The sequence below is a fragment of the Cebidichthys violaceus genome, unplaced genomic scaffold, assembly GCF_023349555.1.
Source record: "Cebidichthys violaceus isolate CVI_PGR_0920_01 unplaced genomic scaffold, fCebVio1.0.p SCAF_5, whole genome shotgun sequence".
Lineage (NCBI taxonomy): Eukaryota > Metazoa > Chordata > Actinopteri > Perciformes > Stichaeidae > Cebidichthys > Cebidichthys violaceus.
The window spans coordinates 16,680,479-16,706,155 of NW_027176705.1; the positions used below are offsets into that span (position 1 = coordinate 16,680,479).

Sequence of the window (25,677 nt, forward strand, 5' to 3'; positions counted from 1 at the left end):
AACACAAAGTACAGCTGAGGTGACCTGATGATGGCACTTGTTTAAAAGTCAGGGGATGCTATTGAAGACACAACACCTGCTTGTATTATATACATATATATATATAAAAAAAGATGCATCTCAGAAGTTGCTAAATTTAATAAGTGATTACATTGTTATTCTTCACGCTCTTACAAAACACAGAGGCGCACCCAACAATTGTATAGCATGTAAATGTATCACGACATGTCTGAGGAATGTGGTCTTTGTAGGAGTCCCCGGCGAGTTTGTAACAGTTTGTTTTATTCTTTACACAGTATTTACAGATCTCAACTGAGCTAACAGCACCTGGACATGGCAGACAGGCGTTGCTGTCTGAAGTCTCTTAGTGGATTTGATGCAGCGGGAAATTCCCAGCATCTGCTGGCCTGGAAAAGGACCCGAATGTTCTATTCAAGGTTCAACCTGCTGGTTCACATCGTGTTAAAAAGGGCCACTGGCCCGATCCTTCATATGCTCTGCTGTATGCACAACACAAACCGCTGATAGACGAGTGGTATAAGAGGTTACTTGAATGCATGTAAACACCAATATCACCAGAAACACAGTAAATTAGCATATTGTGTTAAGGTAGTGGTACCACAACTCCAAGGACATTAATCTTACCATAATAATTTGGGGGCAAATTAGCGGGGCCATATTAAGTCAGTATCCTCCAAGTCCATAAGGTCAATTCAACTATATTATGTCACTAGTAGCATAGCAAGACAGCTGATCTATAAAAAGTCGGTGAGCCTGGGGTCATTTCAGTGATGATGTGTCTTTGGGGAAGTGGGAGCAGGCCTGTGCACAAGTAAACATCCACTGCCAGCCACCCATAGATCTGTCAATACGGATATGTCATCCAACAGCATGTTAATGGTAAGCGCTGCATCATGACATCAGGTGAGGAATCTGAAATGGAATAACTGTCCTGGTGGGTCAAGCACCTTGAGAGAGTTCACAGTGGCATTCCTAAAGATTAGAACATTTCCAAAGCAGAACAGCCCGTCGACACGTGTTGTAACAATACAACTTGTTAATTTCCGAGAGCCATTCGTTCAGCTGACGGCCACTGATTTCCCATCGTTCTCCCTTCTCCCCTGTGCTGTAAATATTGCTGGGTGTCAAGTATGTAATCTCTAATAATAACTGAAGGCACCCAGAGTATCTCTCAGGAGTGTAGTGTTATAGTATAAAAACAAAAGAGAGAACGGGGTGTAAAGTAAATGGCCAGATACTGTGGCCAAGCAGAGATACAGACAGAAAAAGTATTAATCCACAGTTGAAAAACATCATGTGAATAATTAGTGAATAAACAGAGCTGAAGGTAGCAGCAGTAATAGAGAAGTATTGCTAAGTGCAGAAACTGCTTGCATATTTACCTCAATAAGATATTACACTATCTAAATACCCGCACAAACCAATCCACTACACCAACACATGCGTTTCATAAGGCACATTAGCTCAGGGATTTAGTTAATATCATAAAAGAAGCATATCTTGGCAGTGAAGCAGAAGATGACGGACGGAGGTTCTTTGAGTGAGTAGAAGGGAGAAGATGAGATAAAGATCTCTCAGCATACTGGCGAGGAGAATGGAGGAACAGTATCAACCAACAAGTAAAAACATATTTTGGAGCTTTAGGGTTTAACGTGCCACTGTACTAAGTGTAACCCTCCACTTCTTTTATACTGGAGCTTCATCGCGGCCCCATTCAGGTTGCACCTATGCAAGAACAGGGACGAAAACCTTTTCCTTCAACATCCACAAACTAACCAATGTGAAACACTGTAATGCAAAAAATAAAAAAGTAAAAATGGAAGAGCAGGTCTCGATGTAAAAAGGGAATTCCTGGTTGACTGCATTGCTCAGTCAGTGGCTTTGGAGGCAGTGAGGGGTTCAGTCTCTGAAAGGTCTTCCTGAGGAAACACCACATAACACAACTTCTGGCCCATGTATGTGACTCTTTCTGCAACGCAAAAGACAACAGGAGGAGTGTTATTATCAGGGACAGACTTGCTAACATATATATAAATATTCAAATATCACAGCCCAACTCACCGACTAGCCGGTAGACACATTTGGGTTTGTCCTTCCAATGAACACCCACAAAGTATACAGGGACTCCAGTCAGCATGATGACCATTCCCAGGCCACAAACCACCGGCTCAGAGTACAGACTGAAGCCCAGCAGCACAGCCCAGAATATCAAGTAGGCGATGGGGACCAACATGCTTACCTGCACAAGACAAAAATATATTTACACATATATATTTTGCCACATTTTGTTCATTGGGATTTTTTGACATTTTTTCCATCTGAAACAAACACATATCCAAGTATAGAGCTTGGATATTACTATTTAAAAAAAATTGGACAATAATATAAAAAATCGGATATATGTTTAATATTTTGACCAATAAAACAAGTGCATGTATTCTATCAGACGTATCATATATTATGCCTTTCCGACACCAGGGGGCGCTAAAATACTATACATGTGCATGACCAACTACAAGTGACCATCCACTAGGTATCTAAAGCTAACTCATCTGGTCTTTGAACTAGCTTAACTTCCGGCTAATTTAGTCACATTAGGAGTGCCATAACATTAGTTAGCTTAGCTTAGCTAAATTGCAACCGCTACTTTTTCCGGCCTTGCAGTCCAGTATAGCAAGTTTAGGTTAGTTTATTTTTTTGTTTGGCCTTCACCGTTTTTCATTATCAATTAAGTGTATTGGTTGCGTCTGCTAACGTTACTCTCTTTGGTTGTCACGTTATTAAGTTAAATGCTGTGAAAAACAATTTCCCTCCATGTAGACCTACTTTCTGTGAGCATTAAGGAAAAATTGTCGTTCATGTGAAGGTAAGATTCACCACATATTTTTGTTGTCATTCCGTTTAATTTACAGCCCAAGATTCCATGTAATTTTAACTATCGTTGCCGATTCAGTAATTATTAATAATTAGTCCAAACCATACAGTCCTGTATTTGTCTGAATTATTGTCTGCACAATTGGAAGATATAGGAAAAGACTAGACATACACTTTGTCACTTTTTTGTGTTTGTGTGACCCCATTTGTTGTTAATAACAATTCCTAAGAGGCTCATTGTTCTCACTATGTAAGCTATATCATTTATGTTATATTGTTTTGACATTTCCTCATTGTGCTCTGCTGTCAAGCGGTACCCTTAGCTTTGGATTTTTACTCAGAAAACATATATATATATTTTAAACATGATTTCCCAGTTACAAATGATAGGGTGAAAAGTTGATATTTAAGCAGTGGCATCAGAGTTTTGTCACAGAGGTCCCTGGTAGTCCATTTGAAGTAAACCGAGAGCCATGGATTGATAACATTCTGTCATGTCCTGCAGCGGGTCTGTGGTTCTCAGCTTTCTCTACCTTGATGGGTCTGACCAGGTTGGGTCTTTTCTTGCGGAGGTAGAGGAGGCCAGCAATGGTTACGCCGTAGGACAAATAGTTGATGAAGGACACATAGTTGATCAGGTTGTGTGTCTCTCCGATGCACAGGATGAATATGGTGGCAGTGCACTGTGGGAGGTGAAGGTAAGGTCAAAGTTCAAATACATATCAAACTATATTTAAAGTACTGCAAAATAGTACCATATTCATTTAACACACAGTCTGTGTGAAGCGAGACAAAGTAGGCTAAACTGTGAGTGCGAGTCACTCACACAGACCAGCAGGGCGGGGATAGGAGTGCAGTTCTTTAGGTGGATCATAGCCAGCAGATAAGGCAAGTGACCCTCTCTGGCTCCTGAGAAACACAATCTACAGAGAGACAGACACATTATGCGTATGTGTGTGTGTGTGTGTGTGTGTGTGTGTGTGTTCAGGTTTATTCTACGTTAGGAGTAACTCTTAGCCTATCATAAAAGGACACTTCTGAAAGTAGGTTCGGCATGTTGTGTGTGTTCTACCTGGAGGAGGTGAACAGATATCCGTTGATTCCTCCAAAGGTAGACAGCGCGACAGAGATCGGCATCACCCAGGAAAACATCCCCAGCAGCTTTTCCCCGAATGTCTGGAACAACACAATATCTGATGAGTCAGATATTTGACAAAATAATTGACTTACTGATTCAGTCATTCAGTAATGCGTTCATTTATTAATTTCACTGAAAGATGCAATGTTGGACCTGCGTTGGTCTGTGGCTTTCTTGTCTCTTTAGGTCATTTAAATTTGTTTCAGTTTAATTTAATTTTCTAAGAACAGCTTTATCCTTTTTCCGAGGACACTGCTTGTAAGTCAAGTCTGTCAAAAGAAAGTAGTCACATACTGAACTCATGACTCTTTTCCAGTTTTCCCTCTGGGATCATGAAGAAAAAAAAACTGTACCCGTAAACTTTAATCTTATTGACTAATTAATTGGTTGGTTGAGGTCTGTCTCGTGCTACGATTCTCAGCTTCAGCAGACATCCAATTTCCAGACAACTGAGAATCTTGTTAAACAGTATATAAACTGCTATGAGCTCCTGTATGAAGCATACATTCATGGAGAGACTGAGAGATGCTCACCACTGCCACAGCGTTGGAGGCCAGCAGCTCCTCGGGGGTCATGGAGGAGAAGTAGGCAATGTTGGTCATAGTGTAGACAAGGGTCACCAGTGGGATGGAAATGTAGATGGCACGAGGCAAGTTTCTGATAAAAATAATAATACAAGTAATGGCAAAAATGCAAAAAGTTGGTGTTGTTTTACGAGGCTTTACCGAGACTGAATTCAAATCAATTATATAGTCCTGAACTAAGGGATGTGAAATACTATTCTGTGTGTGTGCCGTACTTGCGTGGCTCCACGACCTCCTCTGTGACGTAGTTGAGGAAGTTCCAGCCGCTGTAGGCGAAGGAGGCCTGAAGGAAGGCCAGCGCTATCTGTCCCACTGAGGGGTCCTGACTGAATTCAAAGGCCACACTGGGCCGAAGGGCGTCATAGTGACCTGGAGAAGTTGAGAGGAAGGGATGTGTGGATGAAACAGTAAAAATCCTCTATAATATCACCTATAAAGTATTACTTTACAATAATTTCAGAAAAAATGCAAAATCGCATTTTTTTTTAACTTGTTCATCACCATAATATTGCTTACATCTATAAATCTTGAAGTTACTTAATAAATGTATTTTTCTCATTTGTCACTGTTGTTTTTTGACTTAAAGAACATTACATGTTATATCTATTTATATCCACTAGGGGTCAGCAGTGTCAATACAGTCTGCTGTGACAGAATTTACAGTCTGACCTCATTAGAAACAAACACAAACCCAAATACTGTTGGTTCATTGTTCCACACAAAGGCGTTTAACGTTGTTCAACAGTGTTAGCATTTTTCAACATTTATCTCTTAACTTTTTATTTATTTTTTCAAAAATGCATGCTGCACCCAAATTACATGAAACACTATAAAACTATTTTGCTTTCGTCATAAATGGATAATTTTAAGCTGTACATTTTGTTTATAAGTTTTATTTTATTTGTATACATTTTCTGTCTCAGTGAGTTCTACTCCTGTAATGTTCCACATGATGGTAATGCAGAACTTTGTCATTACCTTGTTCTGTTGTTGAAAATGTAGGTGGTATATTTCATTTTCTCTGTTCTTTTTCATATTTTTCATTTGCTTTTCAGTATTTGTTACTTCAACAATTTTCCTAATGGAGATCAATAAAATCAGTGATCAGATGATGATTGCATTTCTAGATATGTCCACAGAAATCATGTTGAGGAGTTAATCTCACCAGAGCGTGTATGTGTGTGTTTACCTCTACAGATCTGGATGAGTCCGACCACTATGATGAGTACCAGAGCGAGAAGTTTTCCTACAGTGAAAACATCCTGGATCCTTGTCGCCCAGCGCACACTGGAGCAGTTCACCCAGGTCAGGAATACTGCGGACGCAGACAAACACACACACACACACACACACACACACACACACACACACACACACACACACACACACACACACACACACACACTTAATGTACTTTAAAAGAGTCATGTTTCTGGCAGGCTCTGCCTTATAAATGCAGGTCTCTCACAGGTCTGAGTAAGTACTGCCTCCAGTACATTAATAACCTCCACTAATAGGAGGAAAAACATGATACACTTTTATGAAATCAATCCTAACCTTTAAGGAAAAGCAGCAACGGTATTCCCCGGCTGGATGCATGGACTACATGTATTCTGCTGCCTCTTTCATATTTATGTCAAACGCTTTAAGGTCTGTGCGTTTTCGCACTGCACTTAACATTCCACTCTTGTCAGCACAAAAAAAGAACACATCTTTCCTGACAAAACAGACAGAAGTCTATAGAAGTGTGTGTGTGTGCGTGTGTGTGTGTGCGTGTGCATGTGCGCATATTTGCCACCATAACTAGGGCTGGCAAAATTCGAAGTAGCCCTTAAACTCAGTACAGTCTTAAGTGAGAGGTAAACCCAGTAGCAAGTGTGAATTGGGCTTCCAGCACAGAGTAAGAAAGAAAGAGAGAGACTTTTGTACTTTTAAATACCACGGATTTCAGTCTGAAAATCAATGTACTATAACTGCAATTCAGTCAGCCAGCTCACATGGAATAGACTATTGTATGTAACTGTTGGAGCTCAGCTCAGTGCTGTGTTAGGTGAGGTTTGGCATGTTAGGTATGTGCTCGAGATGGGCTGCCTGAACTGAATTGCTGGCTTCACTTCATATATGCTGTATACTATGCTGACTGCTTTATGGTGCTGGATGTTGTGACGTTATAAATCCCTTTCAGACGTGCACCTCGTTACACAAATGTAACGGACAATCCATTACCACTTCTGACATGGCTAAGGTCTAAATTAAATACTGTGGCCTTAACAGAAAGGTTAAACAAACAATGACAAATATTTCATTTATAATGTTCTGTTTTCTTAAGAACACTGTAATACATTTGTCTTTTAATTAACATTTTGTTATACACAAAGGAAATCAGCACAATAAACCATTCAATACTGTGTAGAGGAGAATCTTCTCATGTCAGCTCAGTATACCAAAATGTTTTTTCATTCAGAGTATTGCCCTTTTGGTGAAGTGCAAAGGGCTGTGCAACATTAACCAAACACATGGCTTTCTAAATTTAGCATAATTCAATCTGAACATGTCTACAACCACCTTAAAAGTATCAAACCAAATCCTGATTTAAATTGGCCCGTGTGTGTGTGTGTGTGTGTGTGTCTGTGTGTCTGTGCGTGTGGGTGTGTGTGTGTGTGTATGTGTGTGCCTGTATGTGGTTGTGAGTGGGTGTATCACATGAAAGTGATAAACACATAGCCAGTATTTTGGTGTCTTCTCAATGACATACCATATCAACAGGAAATTCAATTCAATTCACTTTAATTTATTTTGTACAGCCCAAAATCCCAACTTTGCCTTAGAGGGCTTTACAATCTGTACACATACGACACCCTCTGTCCCGTACCCTCACATCAGAACCGGAAAAACTCCCCCAAAAAAAACCTTTAACGGGGAGAAATAGGGGTGTAACTTGTATAATTAGTAAATCCCCCTACCTCAGCCTTCATGCTTGCTGACCATTGCTTGTGTCTCACGTGCACTCAGATTGGTGTGGCACTTCAAATCGTGAGCTAGAAATTATGAAGCAGTTTAGGCGACAGGGTGCGAGGAAGATCGCCATAGATCTGTCTTGTTTCCCTCCCGTCTTTATTTAATCTCACTTATTTATTATTAGCATTATTATTTACTATTTGAACCTTTCACTCCGCCTCGCTTTTACACACAAACACGCTCACAGAAGTATATGTGTGTGTGTGTGTGTGTGTGTGTGTGTGTGTGTGTGTGTGTGTGTGTGTGTTTGTGTGTGTGCATATATGGGTGAAGGGTGTTATCGACCATGTCATCCATCACCGGGGCAAGGTTTCCCTCCCACCACAGAAATCTGAACAAACTACTTCCGCTGGAGCAGACACACACACACACACACACACACACACACACACACACATGTGCATTTTTGGCAGGATGTATCGGTGGCACCGGGCAGAGCTTTCTCTCCTCTACAACACCGCGGTGTTTTATAGTCAGTTACCCTCGGGGTGTTGCATGCATTTCCGTTCCTGTGTTCCCGTGAAGCCCCCCATCACAATCCCCCTACTTCCTCTATGTTAACCCTGACAGGAAGGAGGTGCCAGCAGGCTGTGAATGCGACGGCGCAGGTAAATCTGTGTCCTGCCATCACAGCTTCTATTGAAGGCTGCCCCAGCACTAGAATACTAAACTAATTACTGCTTTTGCTCTTAATGAATTCTGAACCCAACTTCGTGCAGATTTATCAGGGAGCTTTAACCTCAGGAACGCCTCCTCTCGGTTCAAGACCTGGTCACAGGAGTCACTGAAGTGGCAAAAACCCCTCAGTCCTGTCTGTCCACCACAAGTTAACTGACTCCAGACTCCCCTCAGACTACAGTAAATCTACAGGATTAAGTCTGGGTCAAAGACATGCTGACAACTAACATAGTACAGTCAGTGATGTAGTGTAGGGGTAGATAAAAGGAAGGCTGCACCAAGCCATCACTGTTAATTTGTCTTTCGCTAGCTAGGACCCCACCTTAGCCGAGGGCGAACCTTCGTTGGTTATTTGGAGCGTTGAGGAATGGTTGATGGAGATTAGTTGGTTCTGTGTAGTTTTCCACTCAGGCATGAACTTCAACCATGGAAAAATAAATACAGCATTCCAGTTTGACAGGAACATGTTTTTCACAGTGACATTTGTTTTTGTTTTGTTGGCAGGTGCTAACCAAGTAGTTCTGTTGCCTAAACCTAAATGGATCCTGACAACCAAGCGTCCGAGTTGGCAATGTGAACAGTCTGGATGTACACTTAATCCCCCGATTTCCTTTTTGTTTAGTTGTAGCTATTAGTCTGCTGTCAGCCCACATTCCCTCAATCAAATTCAAAGTAGGTTTGTGCAGCATTCAATATAACATGTGGAAAGGGAATCTGTGGAAGTCTAGAACTGCAAACATTAAATTGAAGTACACAGTGTGCCTGTGAAAGGCATTTCAGTTCAGGAGACATTGAAGGTCGAATAGCTACAAATTTGATTGTATCTTTTTGTTATTTGTTAGGAACGCCTTGAGGGAATTTGGTGCAAACTACCACCTGAACTCAAGGATGAACTGATTAGAATTTGGTGGTCAAAGGTCAAGGTCCCTGTGACATCACGTCCGACCCATTCTTGTGAAACCCAATATCTCAAGAAAGCCTTGAGTGAATTTCTTTAAATTTGGCACAAACGGCCACTTTCACTCAATATTGTACTGATACAAATCTGTGGAAGTCTAGGACTGCAACCATTAAATTGAAGTCACTCAACCTTGTTAAAGAGTACGCATGTTGTCTGTTTTTATCCTTAGCATGTGAACTGTGTCAACCCTGTGCACATAGTTGTATTGTTCTGACTGTATGGAGGGCTGAAATAGTACACAGTGTGCCTGTGAAAGGCATTACAGTTCAGGACACATCGAAGGTCGAATTATTTCTACACATTTTATTGTATCTATTTGTTATTTGTTAGGAATGCCTTGAGGGAATGCTAATTATGACAATCTCACACAAATGTGTAATAGAATAAAATTATGAAAGGAAGACATTTGGATACACATGGATGTGAACTGTGAGGCGGTAATTCTAGTTTTGTAAATGTAAAACAATTTTCTTCCATTAAATGAAATACAAGTTTGCATTTTTTTGTTTGTTTTGTGGAATATGTCAAAGTCATCCATCAAAACCAGTGGGCAAGAATCAACATCTGATTGGCTGCAACACAACTCCTACTCCTTCACTTGTTACCACTGCTGCACTACCACGCTGATGACACAAGTCGTGACTAAATTGGCTCCCTGCTGCACTGGAATGGACAACAGTCGCTATTACTGCTGTTTCTCCTCAGTAAAACTAAGAGAGAATCAGGTCGTGTATCCCTCCTGCTTTGAAAAGAAAAACATTATCACATTTTGAGTGATTGTTAGGTATGATGTTACATAAATTAATGATGTTCTATTGTTCATTGCTGGAACAGGTACTTCATGCAGATTGGTGATTTATATCTAGTTAAAGAGATCCACGTTTGACAGAATAAAGTGCCGTAATAGAGTAAATGTCCTGAAATAGGCACATGACTGTGCTGCTGTGGGCTGTCAGGGCTCCTATTATTAGAAGATCACAACCAACCCACAACTGGACCTGTCTGGTTTTCTGAAATACACACATGTACACACACAAGGGAGAAAGGAGGGGGGGGTGGACACACAAACACATATCTAGGCTGACTCACATTCATAAACCAACCTGTCACTAAGAAAAGTTCAATGGACACGACAGGGGCCTCAATAAGACTCAGCAATGCAGAACAACATTTGATCCGGTTAATCTCACTGAGTGTTTCAGACAAATCACCAAACTCTGAAAAATTGTATCAATTTATCCCCGAGAGCCAAGATACTGCAAATTTGTATTCCGTAAATTGCTGTTAAGCTGTCTCGCACAGGTTTTAGCTTCTGGAGTTCAATTTATGGTGTGTGGTTTATGGTTTATGTCGAGAAGTGCATTTACGAACACTACTACAGAGTGAGTCATTCAACGCAGAGTTGTGTAAGCCAAAGGCTAAAAGAATGAGTTACCTTTGAATTAAAATAGCAATCCATCATCTTTTCTCAGTAAAGGCCGTAGGTGGTGATAACTAACTAAAAGTTTGTTTACACCACCAGATTTAGAGAAGTGACATGTCTGGTGTTGGTGTTTAAGGATGATGGAGCTATACTGAAAAGAGTTATCAAACCATACATTGTCAATGTTTCTATCATCCAAGGGTTCAGAGGAAAATCTTCTCCATTTGCTATCAGGATGCTGTGGAAGCGGACATTTTTGGACATTTTCCCTGCTAATAAAATTTCACTCGCACTGATTGAAACTTATATAACTGCTGGTCCCAGATACAATCTCACTGTAGGTCTGAAGTGTGATGCTGTGGACCACAGAGGAGGACGGAGGCGGTACCAAGCAGCCAATAGGAACATCAAACATCCAACCAGAATGTCAGCTGGCCAATGGGATTCCCCATCATCAATGTGCAAGGTGTCCTGCCCATTTCCTGTTTCCATGGTGCTCCATGACAGGAGCGTCACGGTAAACACTGTGAAACAATGCACAATGCCGTAGACACACCCTCTCATTAGCGGCGTCCACAAAGGCTGGCACCATTATATAGTCTGACACTGATACTGACACACACAAACTCGTCCCACACTCAAGAGAACAACAAATAAAAACACCACATACAAAGTGTGCCCCTGGCCTAACTAGGCGGCGGTTGTAACATTCTGTCGCCAAAAATAGTGGCGGTCAGCGTGATCTGTAAATGCTAACCTCAGGCACATGCACACAATCTCAGGCTCAGATCCCCAGCCCTCCGCCGTCCATCCCCCCGTTTATGCGTCCAGTTCAGACAAGACCAAACTGGCTGGCGTGCCTACCAGAATGTATCTGGTAGGCACCAGAGGCACTCTGGTAGGCTGGCTATTTAAATACAGATTGCTGTACTGTACAATATTTCAAGGAAGGGCGCTAGTCAGATTAGAGGATGGAAAGAGATCACAGCGTTTCATAAGGAATCATCAAATGACAATGACAGCCGTCAGCACACTGTGAACTATCACAGTATCATAACATCTTCAAGGCATGAGATGAAAGCTGAATTTGGTTTGCAGAGATTGTTTTAGCCTTTGAAGTTATGTGGCTTTTCCCTTGCTTTTCATTTAGAGAGCCTCTACCCACCAGTTAGTCGCTCACTCCCAACACGTTGGTCTCTGGGTGCTCAGGTTTATCCTGCTGGATGGACAGATTTGTCTAAACAGGGACCTGTTGTGCTTTTTCCTTGCTCTCATTTGTTTTTTATGATCTACCATCATTCAATGCTCAATCAATATTTCTTTAATTGAGTGTGCTCCGACCTTTTTACCATAAGATCAGTTGCTAGGAAAGGAAGGTTGATCTAGGAAAGGAAGTTTGCTCTGATATTTTCCTCACTGGGAGTCACTCTGGGTCATACAGTCAGGTGACCTGGATAACTAAAGCAGCAGAAAGTCTGAAGTGTGATACTTTGAACCAGGATGTCATGGTGACAGAGGCAGAGACCCGCAGTGAGCAGCAAACAGGAATGTTAACCAGCCAGCCACAATATCAATACACCAACGGAATGCTCTGAAACTACTTTCTCCAGGCAAACAACCAACAATTCCATCAGTGACTCTTTCTCTGTTTAAACACATTTTTGTGAGCCAATCAACCGGACTCACCTGGCCAACAGCAACCAGATGGTCAGGTAGGAAAGGTTGGGATTAGCTTTTGGTAGAAAACAGTCAATAAAAAATCAAAAGGGTTTTCCTTTGCTCTACTATAATTGTTGGTTTAAATGTTCTATATATGATATTTAGAATCATAATATAGCATGAAACAATTAAATGCGATAGTGATATGATATGTGTAATGTGGAGTAATGTGTACCTGAGTAGATAATGAAGTCACTCTCCCGCTGTGTGTGTTGTAATCTGACTTTTTCCGTTCTTTGTTGAGAACAAGTACAGAATCTCTTCATTTGAATTTAAAAATAATTGACAAAATGAGGAAAATCAGGGTTTTCTCTACTATTATACATGTTTTTCCCCCTCCAATGAATCGCCACCTTAACATGGAGGAGGGGTTTGAGTGCGTCAGTGACCCTGAAACCTGAGTTATCGGGGGCAATATCTCCTGGTAGGTCTCGGCGAGCATCTGGTGGCCGGGCCTTGTGACGTGGAGTTTGGCCGGGAACGGCCCCAAAACCTACATGGAGCTGCGCTAAGGGCCTACCACTCGCAGGGATAGACATTGGGGTCGGGTGCATTGTGAGCCGGGCGGCAGGCAAAGACGGGGACCTAGGTGTACAGACCCAGTGCAGCTTCAGCAGTGATACGGGGGTTGTACCGGACGGTTAGGTTCAAGTCGAAGCTGAGCCTCAGCTCTCGATTTACCATTCTATCTACATTGAGACTCTCACCTATGTTCATAAGCTTTGGGTAGTGACCGAAAGAATGAGATCGCAGATGCAAGGGGCCGAAAATGAGCTGCCTTTGTGGGTGGCCTGGACTCAACCTTAGAGATAGGGTGAGGAGCTCAGACATCCGGAGGTAACTCGGAGTAGAACTGCTGGTACTTTGCATCGAAAGGGGCCAGCTGAGGTGCTATGAGCATCTGATCGGGATGCCTCTTGGAAGCCTACTTTTAGAGATATTCCGGGCACATCCAACTGGTTAGAGGCCCCGGGGTAGACTCAGAACACGCTGGAGGGATTATATATCTCGTCTGGTCAGGAAACGCCTCGGGGTTCCCCAGGAAGAGGGTACCCTGAGATGGCTTGCGTAGTTCACACTACACAACTTTAGTCCTGATTTTCCACTCTACGATTGTTGTTGGAGCTTCCCAACAAAAGCCCTAGATCAGAGGCAAATTGGCGTTTGCTTGGCTGACGAGAGCCGAGAGGCTCGCAATGCATCACCTGGCGGGATAAATATCTAACCTGTTGGGAAAATACAGCCAATAGGAGCACAAGACACATGTTGAAAGTAAACTTTGGGGGAGGGGTCATCTGTTAGTCATCCCAAAAAACTGAAAATTCGACACTAGCAGCTACATTTAAAGCACTTTATTTTACAAAAGGATGGACTGCTTTGTTTTATAACTACATTGAATCCATTTCCTTGATTAAATAAAAATAGTGCAATGTTGTGTTACATCAAATTCATTGATGTGACACTTTTTGTGATGGAAATTTGCATAAATCGTAAAACACATCATTCAGAAAAATGAAGATTGGAAATCATTGAATTTGCAAAAAAATTAAAAGGAATCTGGAAAAACATTAAACTTATTTGATGGGGCCCTATGTGTCAAATATTTCTTCCAAGGAATAGTGAATAGTTTCCCCCTATTGCCAGTCTCTATACTATGCTATGCTATGCTATGCTTAGCTAGGCTAACAATTGCCTGGATGGAAAGCTGAGCTACCATGAGGTGTTTTTATCCCAAAATCATTCGAGCCTCACTAATCTTTTGTTTAGATCAGTGTGTTAAATAATCTCTGACCTTGTTTGTTGTGCCTCTCCCCGTCACATAATAGCGATCTTACCTACACTCACTTAATGAAAGCTTGTACATTTGCTGTTTTAATGCTGCATTCCTTCAGTGGAAGGTCAGACATTCCCAGCTGCAAGGTTGTATTACACTTAATGCATTGCAGTGGCACAGTTCACAAATATGAACTGTGCCACTGTGCAAGGCTTAAAATGAAACATAAGTGTGTTTTGAAGAATTGAACGTGTAATGTTGCATATGGTTTATAGTGAGATGATCTCCGGGAAGTACAGTTTGAAAAACTTCATAGCAAAGAACCAAAAATAGACTAAACAGAAGAGCTCAGGAATCATAACTAAAACACATTGTGACTTTCAGAGTGTTTTCTATGTTTGTGACTCACAAATACAGATGGTGGCGAGGAGTCTGGTGGCGATGTACGGTGGCAGGCAGTCCTGGAAGGCCGGCTGCAAGACGTAATTGGAGAAGGTGAGCGCAATGACAGCCAGCGTGGTCGGATACATGATGAGGACGGCACTCCATAACAACAGGAAGCTACGGGATGAAGAGACAAAACACATAGGATTTCGTATGTGAGAGTAACACTGTGGGGTGGACTGTTTTTGGACAGACGAGGAGCTCTTGCTGCTCTCTTTCAGTTCCATCCTGACTTCACAGTCACACTTATACCTAAGAGCTGCCCAGCACAACCATAGTTTCCTGCTCTTGGTATCTGTACAGCTCCACTGCGGCAGTTGGGGTTGGGTGACTTACTCAAAGGCATCTTGGCACCAGTTATAAGAGACTGGTCTCCTGCTCAGACATGAGAAGGAGACAGTGAAAAAAGCAGTGGTGGGCCGTCAGGGCCAGCTAAGCCTTCTCTGCTGGCCTAAACAGAATCACAAAGTTATAGCTATTTTATAATTTAATAATTTTTCACAACTACACTACAAGTATTATAATTTTTTTCCCATTATCTTATTTTCTCATTGCACAGCTCCTGTCTTCCTCAGTTGCTCTGCTTCCAGCCTGCAGCGCTGCTTCCAGTGCAGCTTGTTTTAAGTAGAGCTCTTATCCAATCAGATTCAGCCTCTATTTCTCTATGTAAGGAGAGAGGCCCGAGGTCCTCTAGGTAGACCTTGCAGATTAAAGTATATGGGGACGATATTGTTGATTGTCCTCGTCTTCAACCAATCTGATCTTTAGTTTGACATGTTGGCCCTATTCTTTGACGTGCCAGAGCTGTCTAGGTAGCCTGCTAAGTACGTCAGCATTTACGTGCGCCGTGATTGTTCAGTGGGCCAGCTTGACTTTTGTCAAACAGAAAGCTAGCTAGCAAATCTTAGTATTTAGTAAGAGTTCAAGTTGAAACATATGTAAGAAGTTATGACATTGACATGACATTTTTAGCATTTTTAAATGGATTTCTTGAGAAGGACATTTCCAGAAAAGCTGGACATCTTATCAAAGGGTCAGTCAAGCCCACAGCTAGCAGCCCTGACCCAGCATGGAATAGGATTTGTACGAACGGTATATCTGGCTGACAGCGGCGGAGAAGCGCTGCACATTTTATGGCTAAGAATGTGTTTCATTTGCAACTGAGCTCTTGGTGTTTGGAGCTACGCTACGCTAACCAAGGCAGCTACACGACACAAGCTACGTGCTTTTGAAAACTTTTGGAGAGACCTGAGTGGACTTTTTAAGTGAAGAGCAGCTGTGGTAAGTTAACTGATTTTGAGTCTTTACATCTGCAGTAGCGTTTCTACTGTGTTAATTTGTCTATCGTGTTGTTTTTATGAATAATATGAATGGCTCGTGCTCTAGCCCCGCAGTGTTGCTGCATTTATTTGTTGGTTTGTTGTCATATAAATATGTGTGACTGGTTCTTGTGAGTTTTTCTTGTCATTGTGTTAATTACATTGATTTGGACTATATGCATTGTCCATTAATTATGAAGCATCCCGTCATGCGCGGGGTTATTGTCCGGACAATTGAATCCATTTGAGCTGTTGTTTTCCTGTTAAGTTAGTTTAGCCCCCCTGAAGACGTGCGGTGCCGCAGCCTCAGCTGTTTTTTGTTATTGTTCCGGGTTCAGAGGTCACAAAGCCTGTTGGCTGTTACGTGAGCGCAGTCCACCGAAAACATTATATTTCCCACAATTTAAGCTTCTGCATTTTCCAAATGTACTAGTATTATTCAAACGTATTGTTCGGTTCTTAAGCCTCAGCTTCTTAAGCCTTGGACCGAACGGTTTAATGTGAATATGTGTACTATTACACCCCTAGAAACAAATAACCGTAGCTGTGGCGTCATAATGTGCTTATTGGGACATGGCTCTAGTCTAGTAGGACAGTACAGAAGGCCCAGGTCCGCCACTGGAAAAAAGCAATATACAGCGAATGGAAATTGTTGCTGAAACCAGAATAAAGTATGTCTTATCTTACTGTGACCTTAATTATTGATTTTTGAAATTATTTCTTATTCTTTTATTTCCTTGCACTTCTGTGCACGTGCAAATGAATGAGCCACACAGGACTAAACTAGTGCCTCCACAGGCATTCACAGTGCTAGGCACATTTGACCTTCTCAGCTCTATGATCAGCTGACATGTCACGTAATCAAATGAAAGTCACAAGACCTTCAGGGCTGATGTCCCAGGCGGGCAGACCTCTTGTGTACAGACTGTTGCAGTGTAATCCATACCAAGTGAGTACAATTGCTGCAATCTAACACTCTCGACATGAAACTTGTCAAAGTAGAAACTGCTGTTTTAGTTGAGGCACAGAGTGTAAATTTGCACTAAGTAGCATACAGATCTGCAGCAACCATATGGAGCTAAATCCAGGTCAAAAGTTTTGATCATTTGAAAAAATAATTTGAACCTGAAAGTTCAAGTTATGGTCTTGAACATTGAAAAATGCAGCAATGTATTCAAAATAAAAATAAGTGAATGAATTTTTTTTTTGGGTTGAATATCATTTTGATTCAGTTCTGGAATTTTTTTAAATACATTTATTTTTTTCATTTTTCACTTTCATATATATTTTGATATTTGAGGTCTTGTATTTTTCAGTTTCAGATTTTATATTTTCAGATTAATTTTTTTTTTTTGGTTTCAAATCTTTTTTTCACTTTCAGATCGTTTTTTTCAGTTCAGACTTTTGACCCTGATCTAGCGTGGGGGCGTGGCTTCAACTAAGAGGGGCGTGTCATCATGAGTGACAGCATCACAAAGAAGGCTGAGGACCTTCCTCAACAAATTGGCTAACCCTCCTTCTATACACCAATGGGCTGTTAGGCGTCGTAAAACACACTTCATTCAAACTCAAAAATGAGCAGCGATGTATACAGGCATCTGACAGTCAGTCGTCGTACAAGACATTTCATACAATCTTGCCAAAATTAAACTCTCAAAGCTGTCTGGCCGCTTAGCAGCGGCTGAGTTATGGCTAGGTATAGCAGGGGGTGTACTGGTAGTTCCGTTGGCTGTTAGCATTTAGCCAAACACACGGCCCAAAACAATAAAGGTAGGTGAGCTGCAGGGCAGCGACCGAAAGGTACGCAGCAGTGTGTGTACTGGTAGTTATGTTAGCTGTTAGCCAAACACATTATCCTTCCACTGTGGAAACAACAGTACTTACCCCACTAGCCCTCCAAAGATTTCTGTCACATATGAATAGTCTCCTCCAGATTTTGGGATGGTGACACCAAGTTCAGCGTAGCACAGGGAGCCAAGGGCACAGATCCCCCCTCCACAAACCCAGACGATGAGTGACAGCCCCACGGAGCCTGCATGCTCCAACACTCCTTTAGGTGAGATGAATATCCCAGAGCCAATAATGTTACCTTTGGAGAAACACAAAGATTAAGAGGGTTATTTACTCTTGCCTATGAATAATGCAAATATTTAACTATAAAGTAGTCAGAGAGCATCAACTTTTTTTGCTTTTATTGGATATTGATAGTGGTTGAAAAGAAAGGGGGAGAGAGAGGGGATGACATTACAGCATAATGGCCATTTGCCATTACAGCAAATGGCCGCAGGTAACGTTGATCTATTGAATAAGATATACATATAAAAATGTTTTAAAGGCACCAATAAACGCAAAAGCTGTAAACAAAAACGGCTTGGACAAAGAAAAAGAAAACAGCAGCCATGAAATCCCAAGAGGCTTATTAAACCCTGCCAACCATTTAAATATAAGCTCTAGGGATTCATTTCAACTGACTTAGTTTCATTTAATGAATTGTGCAATCTCTAAAGAACACCTGTCATCAACATTATGTCTGTCTTATGGTGGACTGTAAGCATCCGTGAAACTGGTTTTGATCTGGTCTGGTCTGGTATTTTTGCAGGTTAGGCAGTGTGGTTGGGCTCATACAACATATCGGGTGGCTGAAATTTAAAAACCCTGCCCGAAGTAGTTAAATATGTTGAATATGATTTAGTCTAATCGTTCTGTTTATAATATAACTGCAGACGGTACGACACCTTTGACGACTCCTTTTATTTTTGGCATCATATGAATAGGCAGGTGTGCGCCGGTCGGCTTTGAATTTGTTGTAATAATTTAAGTATAAAATAATTAGGTGAAAATGATTTGATATGCTGGAAATGGCTTTTTATGGTTATTTATAATTAATTTAGGCTACCGGGGAGAGTGCACAGCGCACTGTGGCCATTTAATTAATCTAGAGTAATGTATTTAAAAAAAATTCTCCACTGACCTATCAATTGGTTGAAGGGTAGAGAAGACAGAAGTTACGTTTTTCTTGTCTACACTGCTGGCAATCGATTTGCGTTGGCGTGGTGAGCGCAAAGATGCCGAACCACACGGCAGCGCCACCTGTGACATTGCAGGCTACATGCATTGAATATTCAGAGGGATGTCAACAGGGTCAAAGGACAAAAATAATAGCCAGAAAACACTGAGTTGTGACTTTCTCGCAGTTTTTGATCTGACTTTATGGGAAGAAAAATTAAATAGCAGGGCAGGCCCTTTTCAGATTAGTATAATTGGGCGAAACCCAAATAAGAGTAACTACCAGTTCATCCAACATGGCCTTGTGGTGTAGTGGAATCATGGCTCATTGAGGCTCCTGGCTCAGCTGTCCCCACCAAACAGGGATAAACAGAGGTTCCCTGGTGGCTCAGTTGGCTAAGGCACATACTAATAAGCAACCATGTCATGAGTTCAAATCCAGCCTGGCATTCATATGTCATCACCCCTACAAAAAAGAAAAGAAAAACTAACAAGCACGAGAAAGTAACCAAACAGCAGCTGTCCAAGCAAAACATGGTTTAGGCTGTCGTTCATGTTTTTCTCCTCATTGGAGAACTTTGGGACAGAGTCTTCGAGAACAAAATATGACTCTGTCCACTTTAAACATTTTTGCTGTTTAAAACCCAGTGAGGCACGCCATCGCGTTGGAGCAGCACTGAATGCTCCCTAATGATGCAGAGGGGGAGAAGAGGTCCGAACAGTGCATTTATCACTGTCACATTTGATTGTGGAGGCCGTGGTGAGATGCAGAGCCGTTGCATAACGCCTACGTTGTATTTGTTATGTCATAAAGTTGGCATCACGGCTAAGAGCATGACTCAGAATCCTACTGACCCTCTCAGCCTCCCTGCACTTTAGCTGGGAAATTTTCTCAAATTTACTGCTCAGATCAATCGCCGTTTTATTCAAATTGTGGAGATGAGTAAAGAAATACACCACTATGCTCTTCTGTCAACCCATAAGCTTGTTTGAAATTTTTGCAGTGTTTTTTTTTTTCTCTACATGTGTCTGTCTTACAAGAATTTGCATGCACGAAGCAGGGAGTGACGATAACAGACTCCCTCCAGAGGGGAAATGTGGAGCAGGATGAATTATTTGCTGGTGTGGAGGTGGGGCTGGTAAAATGGGGGAATGTAAGTAATTTGATACATTTGATTTACTGTCCAGCCCCTGAACGTAAGCAGTAGTAGTTACACACAGAGAGGCAGCAGACAATAGTATAATATTAGACGGAGCGGTGGATATATGAGTAGGCTGGATCTGGTGGGTAGTAGCATGACTCAAGTTGTACTGTATGTGCGTAATAGCTGCACACAGGCTTCACTCCATCTGTGCACCACAGAAAAAACTTGGCAACTGGTCATTCGAGCACTAATTTCACACCAGCAACATTAAAGTAGACCAAGTCCATAACCGTCGAAGCTCACTGATATACTGTAAAGCAGTGTTTCCCAAACTTTTTCACTGGGGACCCGGTTCACTGTGGGGCTTGTCTCCCAATCGCAAATTTGTACGTTCCTGACCATTTTTACTGACATTTATGCGTCACCTTTTAATATCTTGAATAGGAAAACCAGCTATTTCAAAGGACTATATATGTTTAAAAAAACCTCAACTTTATTTTATGCATGTGTTATTAAAACATATACACATGTTTAATACTTTATAAATGACACCAAATAAATGCTTTTAGGCGGAGTTAAGAGCCTCTGAGTGTTTTTCTCTCATCATTAAAAGACAAACAGCACACTATCCTGTCATATTAGATTCAATGTTGTAAGTAAGCTACAATAATCAGAATAATAGGAAAATGAAGGCTCCCTCATGTGGCTCAAAAGTGTACTGTAGATATAAATGTTAAATAAAAGACTATGGAAGATATGTATTTATATATATACATATATATATATATATATATATATATATATACGTATATATATGTATATATATACTGTATCATAATTTGGTGACCCTATAAAAAAACCTTCTGCAACCCAGTCTTCGGGAATTTATGTAAAGCATAGTCAGCACTCTGGGTGTACTTTGAACATTTAGCAAGGGATTTGTACAGCGACTGCTTGCCAAATTAATAAAAAACAAAGTTAAAAAGGCAGGGTAAAGAATAAGTCTTAACTGTAACTGTATCAGCCTCTATCATAGCACAATAGATGTGACCTTGGTTATGAAGATAAGCTATTAAAATGATAACATTACAATTGAAAGTGTAGCACTTCCTTTGTAACACTTTTTGAATGTCACATTGCTATTTATTCCTCTTTCCACTGAGGCAACCACTCTGTTTGTTTTTTGCCCTAATGATAAAACAGCCTCTATTGTTCTCTATTTATTACTTTTTCCGGTAGGTTTGTGTCAAGTCTGCACAGCGAAGCGCTTCTCCATTTTCATATTTATCTCAATATGTAAAACATGAGGATATGTGAGCAGGCAGGTGTAGTAATCAACATTGTAAAAAAAACTAAAAACTGGAAATCACCAGCTAACAAGTTTCAATTAATTCAACATCTGTCTTCAACTTTCAGTCACTTTGGTCCGCTCCAACATCCCTTTTACTTTGAGGGTGCCGCCTCTACTCCTGGTGGAGGAGCTTATCATTTGGAGAGCAGATGTACAGACGGAGTTATGGAATCTCATGGCAGTACTGTAAGATTTCCCTGGCACATTCCTAATCATACCCAACAACATGTTGCTTCGCTGTCTTATTCACCCAGTCCTCCAAATTCTGTATAGACGTGTCACAAGCATTCAGTCCCGTCTTTTCATCCTGCATGCTCTTGGTTCATATGTTAACCTGACTATAAAGTGAACCATATAGATATATTTTTGAGTGACCAGCTAGATTTAAAGACTCCCTACTCTAAAACATGCAAGTTAGCAATCCGTAGTGTACAATAAAAAAAAGGCGAGTTAGTGTACACATCTCTAATAAGCTAAATCCAAGAACATAATGTCTTGCACAAAAATAACTCCATGACCTCATGACAACATTCATGTCATGTCATTAAGTCATCTGCATCCTCCCCCTGCCTCCATAAATGTAGAGGCTGGACTCTGGTTATCAGCTGGTGCTTGGGGAATCCTCTGCATTACTGTCACATTATCGGCACATACTGCATAACCTGTTGCAGATTAGGTCGTTTATACTGTAACACTATCACTGTTCACATCACGTTCTAAAATAGACCTTCACTTTCTATAGAGGCATTTATTTTCTAATGCAAATGTATTGTTCTACAGCACCATTGCATTTGTACTAGGCTACGAGCGGGTGATAATAGGATGATTACAAGGAACTACATTGATGCCTTGCTTTACCCCGGCGTCACTCTACTCGGGAACCCATAACCCTGGCAGTTTAATGCTCGACCGGGGGGCTGTGCTTTGTCTGCATTCCTTTCAAGTTCAACACGAGGAGGTCCAGCCACGTAGGCATGTCCATATTCAGATCATCACGACTGATGCAACAGTTTCCACACAAAACCCAAGTGGACCGAGACATCAGAGGTGGGCCATCCGCGCGTAAAAGCGACTCTTTCTGTGCGTATTTAAGCGGTTTGTGCCAAAGTCAGACCGCTAAGCCATAACTAAATGTTACGGCGAATTACATTCCCTACAGTGTACTTACAGTAGTTTCGGAACAACGGAACCCGTTCTGTGACTGTATCCTACTGTGTGCCATGGTATTGTAACTTTAACATCAAAGAAACAATTGCACACCGGTCACGTTACGATAGTTATTCCGCTCAAACACGTTTCTCCTTGTAGCTGAATTCACCGTATCGAGCCATTCTCCGTGAACACACGATTTAAAACAAAAGCTGGCACACACTCACCGATGATAATAGCGCAAGCGCTCAAAAGTCCAATTTCTTTTTTCAGAGTGACTCTGTCGCTCTTTGAGGACTTATTATCCTTCTTCTTTTTCTCTTTGTCCCCCATCTCCTCCGCCTTGCAAGTGTGCTTCCTGCCCGCCTCGGTCCGGTCCAGATACCGTAGACTGAACCAAGCTCCGCTACCCGGGCTGCCCTTATAATTTACTACTGATGAACGGAGGAGGATACGCGCATGCGCACGACTCGCCACTGAAGTCACCACCTAGACTCAGGTAGGCTGATGTAAAGGTGTGAAAAAAAAATACAGATTTCACAAAATAACACAATTAAAAATCCTAACCAAATCTAATATTAAACTATGGGAAATATTAAAATATAGAGTGAAAGATTTCTTCAAATTCAAATGCAGAGAATTAAATACAGCAAAGAAATACATATTATGATGAATTAATGAAGCAATACATTAGTCTGAAACAGAAGAAACAAAAATCTACAGTAAATGAGGAAACTATGACAAGTATGAAGAAACAAATAGACAACTTTAATCATGAGTTATTATATAATGTTTATAAACAGTCAGACTTGGATAACAGAGGGAATCTAATTCATGCTCTGAAATCAAGTCAAAAACAAATTCAAGTTAAATTTATTAAATGTATAAAAAACTATGTGAAGGTGATACTTTTTACTATGAAAAGGAAAAAAGAGAAATAATCAGAAATCTGTGTGTCAATACATATAAGAGAATAGACCTAGATGCAGGCTGTGTTAATATTCTGTTGGAAACAATGCCTTCATACAGCGACTTAAACTTCACTTATCTTAGTGGAGAGATAAGAAAAGAGGAAGTGATGGAGACCATCTAACAACTTAATGTCAGTAAAAGTCCTGGGCCTGCCCATTGAGTTCTATCAGTTATATAACGACGATGTTTTAAACCTCCTCACTGCTGTGTACAATGAAGCGGCTGTATGGGAGACTCCTTTTATCAAGGTGTTTTATTTTATTGTTTAAGAAAGGTGGTGATGCTGATTTGGATAACAGACATCTCACTATTATGAATACAGACTATAAGATTCTTGCTAAAATAATCATGAACAGATTAAATGATATATTAGACAAAATCATAGATAAAGAACAAACATGTGCAATTAAAGGCCGACTGATGTGGGACAACCTGTGCATATTAAGAGAACTTTTACATAAACCTGATAAAAAAAGGTTTCTATGTTGCTGGGCTTGATCAGATGAAGGCCTTTGATTACATCTCTAGAGATTACCTCTGGGCTGTGATGAAGTCATACGGCTTCCCCGATGTCTTTATTCACATGGTGAAATGTCTGTATGTTAAATTTAATATTTAATGGAGTTTTAACTGAAGCCTTTCAAGTGGAGAGAGGAGTGAAGCAGGGCTGTCCTCTAAGTGCAGCTTTATACGTCCTCACCATAAATCCTTTAATTAAAAAAATAAACTCAGATCATTTAATTTCAGGTTTAAGTGTAGGTCATATGCCCAAAGTCACAGCCATCGCTTACGGTGATGACATCACTGTTATCATTAAAAACCAGGTGGAGATGGATGCTTTGTCTAATAATCTAGCACTGTATGAACTAGCATCTGGAGCTAAATTAAATCATAACAAAACAGAGGGAGTTTGGATCGGAGATGAATGTGATAAATGTAATATTAACATTTAAGTTAAACCAGAAATAAAAATACTGGATTTAGTATTTTGTGACAGAAAAAGTAGTGAAAGAAATTGGGAAAATAAGTTGTGTGAAATTAAAAAGAGGTGAAAAAATTTGAAAACAAAAATACTAATTACAAAAACAGAGTAAATATAGTCAAGACGTTAATCCTATCTAAATTACTTTTTTTATCAAACATTTTCCTCCATCCAACAAAATGATAAATAAACAGTGTGTAAACTTAATCTGGGGCACAACCAGGGAAGTGACTAAAAGACAACTGATGTATAAAAGTAAAGAACACGATGGGTTAGGGGCTCTAGAGCTCGGCGTCAGATTACATGTTGCCTTAATAAAAAATGTCTCTGCTGCCATCTCCAGAAACGCTCTCTGGTTAGGAGACGGCTCCATGTGGAGAAAGAGAAAGGGGAAACTGAGACAAGGTCCTGAATCAAAGTTAGCATACAGAGATTTTATTAACCAACATCAACACCTACGGATAGACTGGAACAGTTTATATAAAAGTATCTATAAAAAGATCAATGATTTTAAATATGGTGGACTCAATGTGAACTATAAATCCGTAATGTATGCTATGTTTGATGAAAAGATGTCTGTTAAACAAAAATAACTTCACCAGCTCATTGTTAGCATCACATGTTTTAAACTATGGAAACCCAGATGTATAATGGTAATAAAACAGACTGTAATGGACGGCAACATGGTGGTGAAACACATAGTCACTGACTATGATAAGCGCCATTCCCTACCGTGGCATTTGTTGAACTTCTGACCCGAGCACACAGCATTTTTTTGTATCTGTCTTTTTATGTCTGTACTTTTGAATCATGTATGTATTTGTAGAACTGTAGATTCTGATGAATTAAATAAAATTAAATAAAGTTAAATAAAGTTTTCTAAAAAAAAAAAGTTAAGGTGTGATGATAAAAACTATAAATTAATAAATAGATAATCAGGCTGAATATGGAAACTGTAAACTTCAAATAAGACAAATGAAGACAGGACGTGCACAAACAAACTTTTGAAATATTGAAAAAAGGATAGGTTGTCCTTGAATGAATTTGAAAAGAATATATTGTTTGAATTTTCTTTATCTTTTAAACTCCCATATTTTTTTGAAAGCTCTCCAACTTTAC

General features: G+C 40.6%; 1 protein-coding gene across 1 annotated transcript; it reads right to left on the reverse strand.

Annotated features, from left to right (window-relative positions):
* Positions 1–120: 120 nt before the first annotated feature.
* On the reverse strand, positions 121–23,031 carry slc7a10a (solute carrier family 7 member 10a). The gene is made up of 11 exons (XM_068730775.1): positions 22,832–23,031; positions 17,838–18,042; positions 14,600–14,751; positions 5,807–5,932; positions 4,833–4,986; positions 4,567–4,690; positions 3,968–4,071; positions 3,722–3,818; positions 3,429–3,578; positions 2,083–2,260; positions 121–1,990 (listed from the first exon to the last, which is right to left on the reverse strand). Exons 1-11 carry the CDS (start codon positions 22,935–22,937, stop codon positions 1,890–1,892), a joined length of 1,497 nt encoding a protein of 498 aa, XP_068586876.1. The 5' UTR covers positions 22,938–23,031; the 3' UTR covers positions 121–1,889.
* Between the last annotated feature and the right edge of the window lie 2,646 nt (positions 23,032–25,677).